This window comes from Solanum lycopersicum, chromosome 1, assembly GCF_036512215.1.
Source record: "Solanum lycopersicum chromosome 1, SLM_r2.1".
Classification (NCBI taxonomy): domain Eukaryota; kingdom Viridiplantae; phylum Streptophyta; class Magnoliopsida; order Solanales; family Solanaceae; genus Solanum; species Solanum lycopersicum.
Window position 1 is genome coordinate 3,099,553 of NC_090800.1, and position 13,310 is coordinate 3,112,862.

A 13,310-nucleotide genomic window follows, 5' to 3' on the forward strand; every position below is an offset into this window, starting at 1 on the left:
GACTTTCCTTACTTTAACAACCCAACATCCGATAGGCATATCTACCTCATACGATATCAAAATGTGCAAACTCGGCGGTGTTGAAAATATCTGTCAAAGGGACTTCAAACCATATCTAGAACTACCTCTGACTCATTCTAAGCTAGAAGTTATGACCGTTTGAAAATGACCAGAACTCACTTTCTTAACATTAGGCAATTTTCCAGATTTTTCCTTTTCTTTCTAATAATGAATATTTTAGTTTCTTAACTTGTTTCGAGCTATTTCAAATTGTGAGATATTACAGTACAAAACAATATACTAGTAATACACAAGGTTATTGCATTGCATTATTTTTCCTTATGACACTCTTGGTAGAGTGTATAAAAATAATGTTAAATAGTGTATTAGTAATACTTGTATTAGTGACGAGAGGGAGTTGCTCGGATGGTAAACACCCCTCACTTTCAACCCGAAGGTTGTTAGTTCGAGTCACCAAGGGAGCAAAAGGGGTGGGAACTCATAGGGAGGGTGTAAAAAAAAGTAATACTTGTATTAGTTATGCTTGCATTGGTTATACATAGATTATTTCTTATGCATTATTTGGTTCGATGTATTAAAAATAACATGCATTGTATAAAAATATTTATTTACAAAAGTATACTCCACAATTATTGTGGAAAAGATGTAAAGGGTTTTTTGAAGTGTAATTGAGTCTTTAACCATGCTAATGCATGCATTAAATCCCTTTGTTCTAAAAATATCTAGAAAACCATGGAATTAGTAATACACTTATTAATATATAATATAGTATATAACTAATGCAAGTATTGGTTGTACATTGCATGAAAAAGTGTAACAAACAAGATACTACTACATAGAGCTGAAGCATGCATTATTTTTGCCAATATACTCTACCAAATGACACCTTAATAAGTTTATAGGATTACTAATATTATTTCACTAATCAAAATGTATAATCACATACAAATAAATTATATCATACAAAAATCACTATCTAAAATCGTACTCGTAATAAAAAATAGTTCCAGAATTTTTGATGGAGACATCTTTGATCTTCATAGAGATCTTCTCACTGAAGTTCTTCACATAATTAAAATGAAGAAAGTATTGCACATAGGTGAGATCATGATTTTCTTTGACTTTTATTTCTCTAGAGAGGGAGAAAAGGTGTGTTTGTTTCTATTAAAAAGAATTATTTTATATAAAGTATAAGTGTGTCTCTGAGATTTCGAACGAAGGTTGAGGGGGTACTTGTGCATTTCCCAAATATAAAGTATAAAAATATCATAAGATACCACATTAATAAATCAGATATCTCTATCTTCGTTTTAAAAATAAGTATCTTAAATTACAAATTTTAAATACATATAATTATAAAAAGATTTAATAATCTAAAAATTCAATAATAGGTATAGCCATCAAACACCATTAAACTAAAACTTAATGGTAATTTAATTGGAAACAAGTTATTATGGGATAAGTTATTTCATCACATATATATGAGATAACTTATCTCATCACTAAGATATAAATTGTGAGATAAACAATTTCAAGATTATTTAATACCTCTAATCAAACATAAAAAAAAATAATCTTATATTTTATTCCTAAAATTATTATACTTTATACCTTAAACCAAATGATGGATAATTTTATTAGGCTTATAGCCACTATCTTTATGAGAAAGGGAAACAAAATAAAAGGTGTGGATTAGACATGAATAGTGAAAATTAATTGAGTGAAGAAAAATATGAGGATTGGGGAGGGTTTGCCTATGGTAATTAATCCCAACAATGTTAATATGATTATGACATGAGTGGTGGAATGGGTGCCACGTGTCATACATTTCTATAAAATTATCACAAAAGAGAAGAAAAAAGAATCCTAATATATAAACGTGTTATAATTGACGTATTATAATATATAAATATATCTTTTAATTTGGCATCAATTCACACTTTATGTCTACTATTTTTAAATTTGTATAAGTAGACACTTTAAATTTGTATAAAATTGAATAAATAGATACAAACGTCTTACATGACATCCTGCATGGTAATTTACGTCCTATATGGTATCATTGTATGACTTGTATATCTAGTTATTCAATTTTATACAAGTTAAAGTGTCTACTTGTACACATTCAAAATTAGAGTTCATAATATGAAATTAGGTATAATGACTCAGTCAATCATTTTCGAAAAGTTTCATTGATTGATTGTTTTCCCCTCCCCATATCAACCCCGAATCTTTTATGTTTGAATTTGAAAAGCTGATTTTGAATTTTGAGTTAAAAATTAAGAATTTGGTAAGTTTTAAGTTTGGAAGTCTTATATTGTTAAGAAGGTGATTTTTGGGGTCTTTTAGAGTTACGTGTGTCCGAATGAAATTTCATCAATTCCATTAGTCCTGAAATATGGAATCTACCTAGTGAGAATTGTTGGTTTCATTTTTCGAGTCTTTTTGAAAATTTAAGGTCCTAAGTTGTAAATTTGTGCAAATTTAACCTTTGGGTAGACTTTGATCAACATTCGGGGTTGAATGGTCATATCAAAATTTCGAAATTCCATAGCATTCGAGGGTTAATGAGATCATGGTTAATATAAGAAGAGTTTTTTCTTCCATACTTACAAGAATGAGTATAGATTTGGCTATCAACATTAAGGGTATCTTCATCATTTAGTTATTTGTCCTAACTTTCTTTTAATTTTATATTTTTCCTTAGCTATTCGTATTTTCTTCTTATTAATTTTTATTTGAACATAATATGACTGATTAAATAATGAATATGAGGGTAATTTTTTTATTTATCTTTGTGATATTGTTAATTGTGTTGCACATATGATAAATTTAGTTCTATGACTTTGAAATTAAAAAAAATATATCAGCTGCAACAATTACGTTTAATTCCTTTTTATAATTTTAAATTGTGTCCCTTCATAATCAAGGGCGAGAAGGAAGTTCATAAGGAAAAAAAATAAGGGAGGGTTATTTCTATGTTAAAAATTGCATGTCTCATTCATTTTGATAGATTTCAGATGTGATATCTTCAAAAGTTAAAATCATGCTATATATGATACAACCATACTAACTATATTTTTAATTTTTTAAAAAAATAAGTTGCATAAGAAACATTGTTATTTTTCCTTTGCAAATATCAACTTATGTAATTGTGTAAATATGTAAAATGTCGTATGTATACACACATAAACAATGGAGTGATGTATGTATATTTATGTGTATATAGGTCTTGCATATCTTCAGAACTTACATTCAAACACAATACTTGTTGGGCCTGTGCACGCATGGGCAATATATATTTAGTTCATTAAAAATAAGGACGTAAAGGACCCATAAGAATATTCTTTTATCTTTCATATTATGTAAAAAAAAAAAAAAAGGAAAAATACTAGCAAAGGTAAGGAATAATTCCAACAAACTGATCAAATTTAAGATAATATAAATATATTTTTTATTTCGAACATAATAACATTATCGTCTGATATGATAAGATACATTTATTTAACATAAAATCGAAAATGGAAGTACTATGGTTGGATTGCCAAGGAAATGTAAAAGGCAAAGACGCAAAGTCCTTTATTAACGTTTGATTCCATGGCATCATTCTTGACTAGGTTCATGAGGAGTCGCGATCAAGTATAGGTTACTCTTTCTAGCACAAGCTATTCCAGCAGATTCAGTTAGATCTAAATCACTTGGATTGATTCCAATGGGAAGTTTCCAATCAAAGTGATACAACAATTTAGCTAGTGGGAAAAAAATATTAGCTAGACCAAATGATATCCCCGGACAAATCCTCCTTCCACTACCAAACGGAAGAAATTCAAAGTTATTGCCAATAAAATCTACCGAAATCTGCTCAAATCTCTCGGGTTTGAAACATTCTGCGTCAATCCAATATTTAGGATCTCTTCCGATTGCGTAGGCATTAACCAGAACTTTTGTTTTCAAAGGAATATTATAGCCATCTATGTCTACTTCTTCTCTACATTCCCTTGCCACCAAAAGGGGTGCTGGAGGATGGAGTCGGAAAGTTTCTTTAACAACCAACTTAAGGTATTTCAATTCTTCAACATCGTTTTCATTAAAAGTTTCTTTTCCTGTGAAAGCATTTCTTATCTCATCTTGAGCTTTCAAAAGTACACTTGGATTCTTCATCATTTCCACCATGGCCCAATCAATTAGTGTCGATGAAGTATCTGTTCCCCCAGCAAACATGTCCTTCATTCATGAACAAATTAATTACTTTTATGTAGTTTCGGAACTAAAGTATTAGATTACGGATTCAAGAGAACTGAAAAACACTAGTTCAAAATTTGTATTTCTATTGAAAAGGATCTGAAATATATCTGAACTTTGACCAAAATTGTTATTACGATACCAAACTTTGAAAATGACGTTTTACCCCCTGCACTATTTAATTGTGTATTTTAAATAATACATGTGCCCACGTGAACATAAAAAATATTGCATAATTATAAATAATAATGTGTTCACGTGGGAACATATATACCTTTAAAATACACTATTAAATAGTTCAGGGCTAAAAAATACACTATTAAATAGTCCGGGTGTAAAAGGTCCTCCATAAAGTTGATATCGTAACAACAAATTTCGACTAAGTTTTAACTATTTTTCATACTCTTTTCCCACATCTGTTCCATATTGAATGAGCTTTTAAATTTTCAATGCCAATTTTCTTGTTACCATATATATAAATGGTAATTTGAGGCGATGAATAATTTTTTTAAAAGAAAATTATTAAAATGGTCCTTAATTTATGGGTAATGTTTTATTTTGGTCTTTAATGTATTTCATTTGATTGAAATAGTCATTAATTTATTACAAATCTATTTATTTTGATCATTTATGTATTTTACTAGATTGAAATAGCCCTTAATATATGATAAATATTCATTTTGATTCTTTACGCTAGATCTAGCATATTATTCTTTTTTTTTTTAAAAAAGAAAAAGAAGTGATAATTTCAACTATGGATCTTACGTGGCTAATAAAATTCGTCGTTACTGTATTCTTTGTTAGCTCCAAAGAAAATGTGTGAAATATAACACCATTGTCTAAATCTTCTCTCAACAAGAATTTAATATTTTCTCTTACTTGAAAAGAAATAGATATTAGGTCAGTGGAATGTATTTTAGGAAAGAGAAAATAGTAAATTTTGTTGGAGAAGTAGAAAAAATGGTGTTAGATTTGACGGAGTTTTTTCGTTGGAGCTAACAAAGAAAACATTACCGGTGAATTTTATTAGATTTAACACTTTTTTAAATAAATTATATGTTAGTTTAGGGTAAAAGACCAAAATGAACACATTGTGTTATACATCAAGGGTCATTTCAATCAAGTGAAATAAATTAAAAATCAAAATGAACACATTTATTATACATTAAACAAGATAAAACATTTCGATATATTAAGGACCATTTTGATCATTTTTCTCTAATATTTTTCGTTCTACTTTTCAAATGAGTAAATTTTGTCATAGAAGTACAATTACTAGTTCTATTTACAATTATATGATTTGAGAATACAATTGCAAGTAAGATCTTAAAAGGGTATATTTTTATAAGACTTTATTTTTGTTAGAGACATTATTTTTGATAGACGGCTCAATGCAAATCATACTTTTTAATTTATAACAATAAGAAGTAGGAGGTACTTACAAAAATAATAGCTTTGATATTGTCATTGGTGATTGGAAATTGCAAGCCTCCTTCCTTCATTAAACTTAGCAATGCAACAAGTAAACCTTCACCTCCTAATTCACCATTGTTCTTGTGCTCATTGATGATGTTTTCAAGAATGGCATCTAACTCATGGTGCGCATCCATAATTTTACCCTTCATTCCACATAACACATGAAGAAATTTTAGTGATGGAAATATATCAGCTACATCAAATCCTTTCAAAAAGCGTGACGCTTCCTTAGCGAGTTCCATAAGTTTGTTTTGCTCTTTGAATACTTTCCCAAATACTGATCTACATGTCATAGAGCTCGAGAATTGATAAATCCTTTTTGTTACATTAATTGTTTCACCAGAAGATGATCGAAAAAACTCAATCATATGATGAACTTCATCTTGTCTAATAGAGTTGAATGACTTAACATTTTTTGCGCTAAGAAATTCCAATAGACATATTTTACGCATTTGTCTCCAGTAATCACCATAGGGAGAAAAAACAATATCAGTCCCCTTATAAAAGAGAATCTCCCCAACTAGAAGCTTGGGCCTAAATGCAAAAGCGAGATCATGAGTTTTTAGTACTTGTTTGGCCATGTCAGCAGATGTAACAACAACTAGAGAAACTTCACCTAGTTGAAGGTGCATAATTGGTCCATATTTTTTCGCTAAATCTCTAAAGACATGATGTGGAAGTCCACCTAACAAATGAAACATGCTTCCAATTAAAGGTAATTTCCATGGACCAGGAGGCAATCTTTTGGATTTGCTATTGGAATTCTTCCATTTATTTAACAAAAAGAGGAAAGACATAAAAAGGAAAAGGGAAAAGATGTTGAAGAACTGCATAATTTGAGAGGTTCTTTTTTTTTTTTTGGTAGTAAAAAGAGTTGTTGCATATTTTTTATAGGCCATTTGTTTTGGAGAGAAAAGTCATTTATTTTGACAAGTTAACATAACCTACAACATGTATGGGCTAGAGTATTGATTAGTGACGAATTTACACGTTTAGAAGATGAAAATTCTCTGATAGGATTTCAAGATGTTAAGATAAATATGTAGATATATTAGGAGATATAAAATTAGGAATAAAGATTTTCAGGATGAGGTGACTCTGATCTCCATGGTCGACAAGATGAGAAGAGGCGAGACTGGGATGGTTCGGACATGTAAAGAGGAGTTGCACAGATACCTCAATAAGAAGGTTTGAGAGGCTATGTATGGTAGGTCCGAGGAGAGGTAGAGGTAGACTAAAAAGGTATTGGAAGGTGATTGGACAATACATAGACAACTTGCTAAAGACTAAGTATATACTCTCTCCGTTCAAAATATGACTTGAAACAGTGTTTAAGAAAGGAAATCGAGTCATTCTTTTTTAAACCGAGAGAGTAAATATTATAGTCACACTATCATATTTTTGAGTTTTAATATTTCTTCATTATTTTTCGATATTTAAATATTAGTTACTTCATGTAATGTCATTTACTCAACATCACTCTCACTGCCTTGAAATTTTCTTTTGTCTATTATTGTTTCTCCCACTATTTAATGTAGTAGAACACCAATTTTGACTTCTCAATTAGATAATCTTGACACATGAATTTCATCAATTGGCTATATCTTACCAATGTATTATTTGTTATCTCCATAAATTAATCTCACCTATTAGAAAATCAAAAGTAGCTTAAATATTTATTTCAAGATTAAGAGTATAAGTTCACTTAACGGATTAGAAAATTTGTTTTTATTAAGCTGGCATAAGATATTTATATTTATTTGATGTGTTCAGTACATACAAAATGTATTAGCATAAGAAGTTGAAAGTATATCACTTCCACAATTAAGATAAATTATATTTAATTTTATATTACAATTATACCGATAACTTGTTCAATTTCCATTTTAGATTGAAAACATAATATTTATAGCAAGAAGAATCGATTCTCCCTTTAATCTATTGTTGTGTATAAGCTAAAATCTATATGCTAAATCATCTATTATATAAGTAAAGGACGTAGAGACAAATACATGATCTATTAAATATTTTATTAAAATTGAATAAACAATTATTCTATAATAAATATTATATATAAACACATGCATATTCTAACAATCTCTCACTTACATTTTTAAAGGATAATTTTTCTCAATACAACAATATTATTCAATTTGATATAACAATTTGTTTTGTGTATATTATTGTATTAGAATGAATTTCAAAAATTATTGTATCATTAGTATAAAAGGGAATTATTGTAGCAATGATATAAAATGAATTTCAGAAACTATTTATTGATTTCTAATATTTAGAAATTTAAAATTAATTAATGATTTTATCTAATATAAGTTATTTATTAAAGACAATATTTAATGGCATTTTTTCTTTTTTTTTTTTATTTTTACCTTATGTGGATAAATTAATATTTGGTCCATTTCGAAAACTAAATCCAACGAACAAATATGAGAGGTTTATATTAAGCAAGTAACACTTGCTTATTAAATATTTTAGAAAATCCTAATATTTAGGACTTCAGGCATAAGTACTCCTAGATTATGATCGAAATTTTAGGGATATATCTTAACTAAACTAAAGTCTTATTATGAAATAAAATTTCTGAGCTTAGACTTTTCTTATTTAATTTTATCATATACCTTCAAAAATAATATTGTTAAATAGTGTACTGATATCCTTTAATTTAGAACAATAGGAAAAAGATATTTATTTCACAGAAAAAAAAACCATTAACAAGCTAGTGTGGATCTTTACATCAATTATATTATTTAATATTATTTATGAATTATTATATGAGAGATGCCAACAAAATAAACTATCATATTAAACATTAACCTACTTATAAGTATAAAATATTAATTTAATTGATTTTCTCATCATTCCAAGTTCATAATATATTTAACTACTTTATCAAAATAATAATATTTTTTATTTTTTATTAAATATGTTTTAATTAGCAAGAAGTTGAGCTGACAAAAGTCGTCCAATTTTCGTGTTTGGGTGTGCATGGTATGGTATGATAAGATATTTGAAATTTTGTTTGGATAATTTTAATTTATATATTTTTTTTAAATATCATACTAAATTAATTCGCTATGGTTTAGTAATTTTTGTAATATGATCAATCGATAATCATAGTTTATCCAACCTTGATTTAAATATACTCGTATGATAAAGAATTATGATAGCCTTTATATAAGTATAACCTTTTAGATACTTTTGGAGTATTTGAGTAAATTTAAAAGCTTTTATAAGCACTTGATTTTCAGCTAAAATGATACAAAATGTTTAAAGTTACTATGAATATTGGCTAATGGTTTATAAGTAGACAATCCAAACAGACTCTAATAGTGTTTACATATACAAAAACATATATTCAAACGAAAATACGAGCAAATTCGATCTTTATCAATCAATTACACAAAATAAAAAATCAGATAGAATAGTCTAAGTTCTAACATCTAAACAGTTAGTTATATACTAATACTAGGTTGTATATTTGTTGGTATACAACCTAAAGAGAAATTCCTTGTCTTTGTCATCTACCTCTCTATAGTAATAGAATAACGCGATAAAAGACATAACCTCTAACAATTGTATATATCGAATCAAGTCGATCTCCACAATCAATAGAGAAATTTTGGTAAACTTTTCCTAAATATGACCTTTTCTAATTTATGACTTAGCATGAAAACAATAATACATTTTTTGTAGTGCGGTCGAAAGAACAATAAAGTTGTTGACTCTCACAATTGTGCAATGTATAGAAGACAAGTGGTAAGGGGGAGGAATTGTTTATTTTACGATTTTTCACTCGGTTTCAGGTACCCCATTAGTTCGACTATTCCAGATTCGCACCGCATAGGACTCCGTCAGATGTTTGCTAAATAGAAAAAGAAACAAAATAAAAAAAAAAGCAATTTTAATTTCCTCATCAAAATTGTTACATAACTTTACAAGTTTGGAGGTACTATTCATAAATTTTGGGACCTCCCCTACCAAACAGAGTTCCTCACTTTTCATATCATCCCCACCCCCACACTCACCCCCTACCCACCCTAGGACCAAAAAAGGTGTATACTAAAAACTTCATCAATCAAAATTAACAAAAATGATCTTCCACACTAATTTTTTTTTTTTTTTGTGTTCTTTCAAAGGGCAAGGGATGTGTATTAGAAAAAATGAAGCATTACTGAATAGGGTGTGTGTCACTCCTCATCTTCCTCATCGTCATCCTCGTCCTCTTCATCATCTTCGTCGTCATCATCATCGAGTATTGCCTTGTCCCTAGGGGGAATATATGACGGACAAGTAGGAAACTTATCCATGTTCATTCCATGATGAAGTGCCATTGTTCGCAGCATTTCAGCAACTGCTTGATTGTGTTTCACTTGATAGGCTTGAAAATGGCGTATGCGATCCAAATCCTCCTCAACACATGTCATTCGGTTTGGTATTGACGATGATGCATAGTCTGAAGAACGCGGTATATGAGATGGACCTGCACCACTTGAACCATGCCTTTGATCAGCAATGTGTCGAGCAGCCATCATCACTTCCTCCGTAGGATCGTATTGGATTCCTGATTGAGCGCTTAAAGCTGCTAGAAGATTTTCCTTCAATATCTGAAATACATATCAGAGAGAAGTTAAGTTTGCTTGGGCGATAGTAGTACTAGGATGAGTGACCTCTGGAAAGTCCTAGTGCTTGCATCCCTCCTTTCGCCTCTCTACCTCAACGAGGTAACGGTAATAGATAAGATCTGCATACACTATACCTTCCTCCAGACCCCACTTGTTGGATTTCACTGGTTATGTTGTCGTTATTTCCATAATTTTTCCAATCATATCATGGAAAATTCATCATATACATTTGAAAAGATGTTCAATTATGTATCACAAGAGCATTTTAAAATGGCTTTTCTTGTTCCTCTAAGCCAACAACAACAAATCCAGTACGACTCTAGGGTCTGGAGAGGATGGGGTGTACACAGACCTTAGCCCTATCTTGTGGGTTAAGAAGGCTCTTTCTGACAGACCTTCGACTCAAGTTTTGTTCCTCTAAGGCTACATCGACTTCTAATAACATGGGATTATGAAGACTGTTCACGATCACCCAACGGAAACATTATATATAGCAAAAGATGATAACACGACTCACCTTTTTCTCAGCAGCTTCTCTCACTTTGCCCCAAAATGGACCTGTAACGTTTAAGTCGATATAGTTACTCAATCGTCAACAAAAGGTTAAGAATTCACAAACACCATACTAATAACTTAATAATCGTAACAAACTAACAGCAACATCAATATCTTTATCTAAACAAATATGATTTTAGGTCTAACTCATCCAGTTTTAGCTCCATCAATCATCATAGTATTGAACACATAGATGAAATACTCATATAGCTCAAACGACTTCCTCTTATTTTAAACTCGATAACTGCTTACTTGCGTCTATATTCTATTACTTAATCTCAATGTTTCTTCCTTGACTCGTACACTTTCTTCCACGATGATTCTATAACTAAGAAGTTTCGTTGCAAGTTGTATAATAAATAAGTTATGGTGCAAGCAAAAACAATTGATAGAGAGTCCATATTACCACGATGCATCGCTTGAATTCCAGTCTCTGGTTTATGTCCCTTACTCCATGTCTCTTTCCATTGTCTTTCCTGATGCAATATTTACTGTTAGGAAGAAAAAGTCAAGAACTGAAAGAAAAGATAATTTTTTACGCGGAAAAACTTCTCTTCTACCTCCTCTTTCTCTATCGACTGAGAAGCTGATCTTTTCGATGGGTCTGAATCAATCTGTGAAATACGCACAAGTTAGTTAGATGATATCAAGCACATATCAGCAAAAAAAGGCATAGACATATAGAGTAACGACGTTATAGCATGTTGGATCAAGAAAACAGATTATATCAAACCAAGACAATATGGATCAAGAAAACATGTTGGAGCATCGTAACTGAAGTCACGAGGAGAGTCTACAACGGGATATACCAATGGTTCAACGCATTAAAATGATCTCTTTGCAAGAATGTGAGAAGTTTTCACAGGTATTCAACCACTCTCCTCTGATCCTACACTATCTGAGGAGGCATTTTTTGTGCATAAAGTAAGCCCTTTTATTTGCTAAGTAACATAACAAGTTAAGTCATGTAACAAACAGATGATAAACAAGAAAATGAGATTTTGCTTCAACAAACTCTCAATTCAAAATAGGTACAGCCTTCTACATTCACATGTCTACTCCAATTTGAGCAAAATCTTGAGCCAAGAATGAGGCCTGATAATCAATAAAGTGGATGAAAAACACGTTGAGACCAGAGCTAAAAAAAAATGCAAGGTTTTTGCACCCAAGAGTGTAGTTTCGTGTTCAATGAAGTAGGTTCCACATTCAAATTCCAACAGAGACAAAAAAAAAAGTCATATTAAAAAATAGACTCACTTTTCTATTCTCCTCGTAAATGTATTAAAGTATTATTTTTAAGATTAAGTGGGACCAATAAGGGTTAAAAAAAAATTATACATTTAATACTTATCATATAACAATATGTGTCATTCTTTTTTAAACTGACTAAAAAGAAAATGGTGTCATATAAAATGGAATGAGACAGGGTGACACATATCACGTGAAATTATTCAAAACGGACTCGAACACCACAGTTATCAAATAAATAAAAAATTCTTGGAAGTCAAAGTTAATTAATACTTGTGCTTGTAGTGTATAACAAATACAACTTTACTCTATAATTCCGAACTCATAAATTTCAAATCGTGATAACTATTACCACCAATCAAAATGTAGCATTAATAAGGGGAAAATCCATCTTTCCTCTTTTAATAATTTTTTTTTAAAAAATCCAGAAAATGCCAATCAAATTAAAATCTAATAAACAATTATTCTTGCCTAAAAAAAAAAGTAAAAATAGATTCATAAGGAGATAAATATATATTATTTTTAAAAAAAAAGAGAGATTAATTTACATGATAATCTCGAAATCGGACGATCGGAAAACGTTCGAGAAGCCGTCGGAATTCTAGCTCATCCATCACCGCCGGTAGTCAAAAAAATGGATCTGAAATCTCAGATTTTGAGAAAAAATTTCATTTTTTTTTTCTCATCAAAATCATAATAACAAAATAATCTCCATTTTGTTGTTCCTCAGATTTGTACCAAAAGTTTAATTTTGGATCAGATTTGTTATAATTCTTCGTCAGATTTGTGAAAATAATTTTGTGAGATTTTTGACAAATCGATTTTGTATATTGTAATTTGATTCGAAGTGATTTTGATTTGTAACTTTCGAAGAGGGAAGGAACCAAAAGAGAAAGGAAATTTTTTTTTTTTTTTATCTTTCTCAGTTTTTCCTTAGCACTTGAAAATAACAATTACTTTAATTTAATTTGTTAAACTAAAAAAAGAAAGAAAAAAAAAACTTTTTTTTTTCAAAAAGATAAAATGATTATTTTATGATTATAAATTAAAAGTAACAAGTGGAATTTAATTTTGAAATTTAGTAGTCGCTATTTCATTTTATTTTTTTATTTTGTTCTAAGTATAATA

General features: G+C 29.7%; 2 protein-coding genes across 2 annotated transcripts; both read right to left on the reverse strand.

The window, feature by feature from the left end:
• Positions 1-3,451: 3,451 nt before the first annotated feature.
• LOC101262143 (premnaspirodiene oxygenase-like) lies at positions 3,452-7,095 on the reverse strand. Its single transcript, XM_004228461.5, has 2 exons — positions 5,706-7,095; positions 3,452-4,245 (listed from the first exon to the last, which is right to left on the reverse strand). The coding sequence occupies exons 1-2, from the start codon at positions 6,636-6,638 to the stop codon at positions 3,625-3,627; spliced, it is 1,554 nt and encodes a 517-aa protein (XP_004228509.2). The 5' UTR covers positions 6,639-7,095; the 3' UTR covers positions 3,452-3,624.
• Positions 7,096-9,641: 2,546 nt separating this feature from the next.
• On the reverse strand, positions 9,642-13,124 carry LOC101261846 (uncharacterized). The gene is made up of 5 exons (XM_004228460.5): positions 12,731-13,124; positions 11,495-11,548; positions 11,341-11,410; positions 10,897-10,937; positions 9,642-10,361 (listed from the first exon to the last, which is right to left on the reverse strand). Exons 1-5 carry the CDS (start codon positions 12,794-12,796, stop codon positions 9,945-9,947), a joined length of 648 nt encoding a protein of 215 aa, XP_004228508.1. The 5' UTR covers positions 12,797-13,124; the 3' UTR covers positions 9,642-9,944.
• Positions 13,125-13,310: the final 186 nt, after the last annotated feature.

Bases quoted from the DNA above. Each gene is read 5' to 3' on its own strand.
- LOC101262143 (XM_004228461.5), bottom strand. From the start codon at position 6,638: ATGGCCTATAAAAAATATGCAACAACTCTTTTTACTACCAAAAAAAAA. The intron at 4,246-5,705 runs GTAAGTACCTCC...TCATGAATGAAG, and splicing joins ATATCAAAGCTATTATTTTT to GACATGTTTGCTGGGGGAAC.
- LOC101261846 (XM_004228460.5), bottom strand. From the start codon at position 12,796: ATGGATGAGCTAGAATTCCGACGGCTTCTCGAACGTTTTCCGATCGTC. The intron at 11,549-12,730 runs GTAAATTAATCT...CGTATTTCACAG, and splicing joins TCCGATTTCGAGATTATCAT to ATTGATTCAGACCCATCGAA. The intron at 11,411-11,494 runs GTAGAAGAGAAG...ATATTGCATCAG, and splicing joins AGTCGATAGAGAAAGAGGAG to GAAAGACAATGGAAAGAGAC.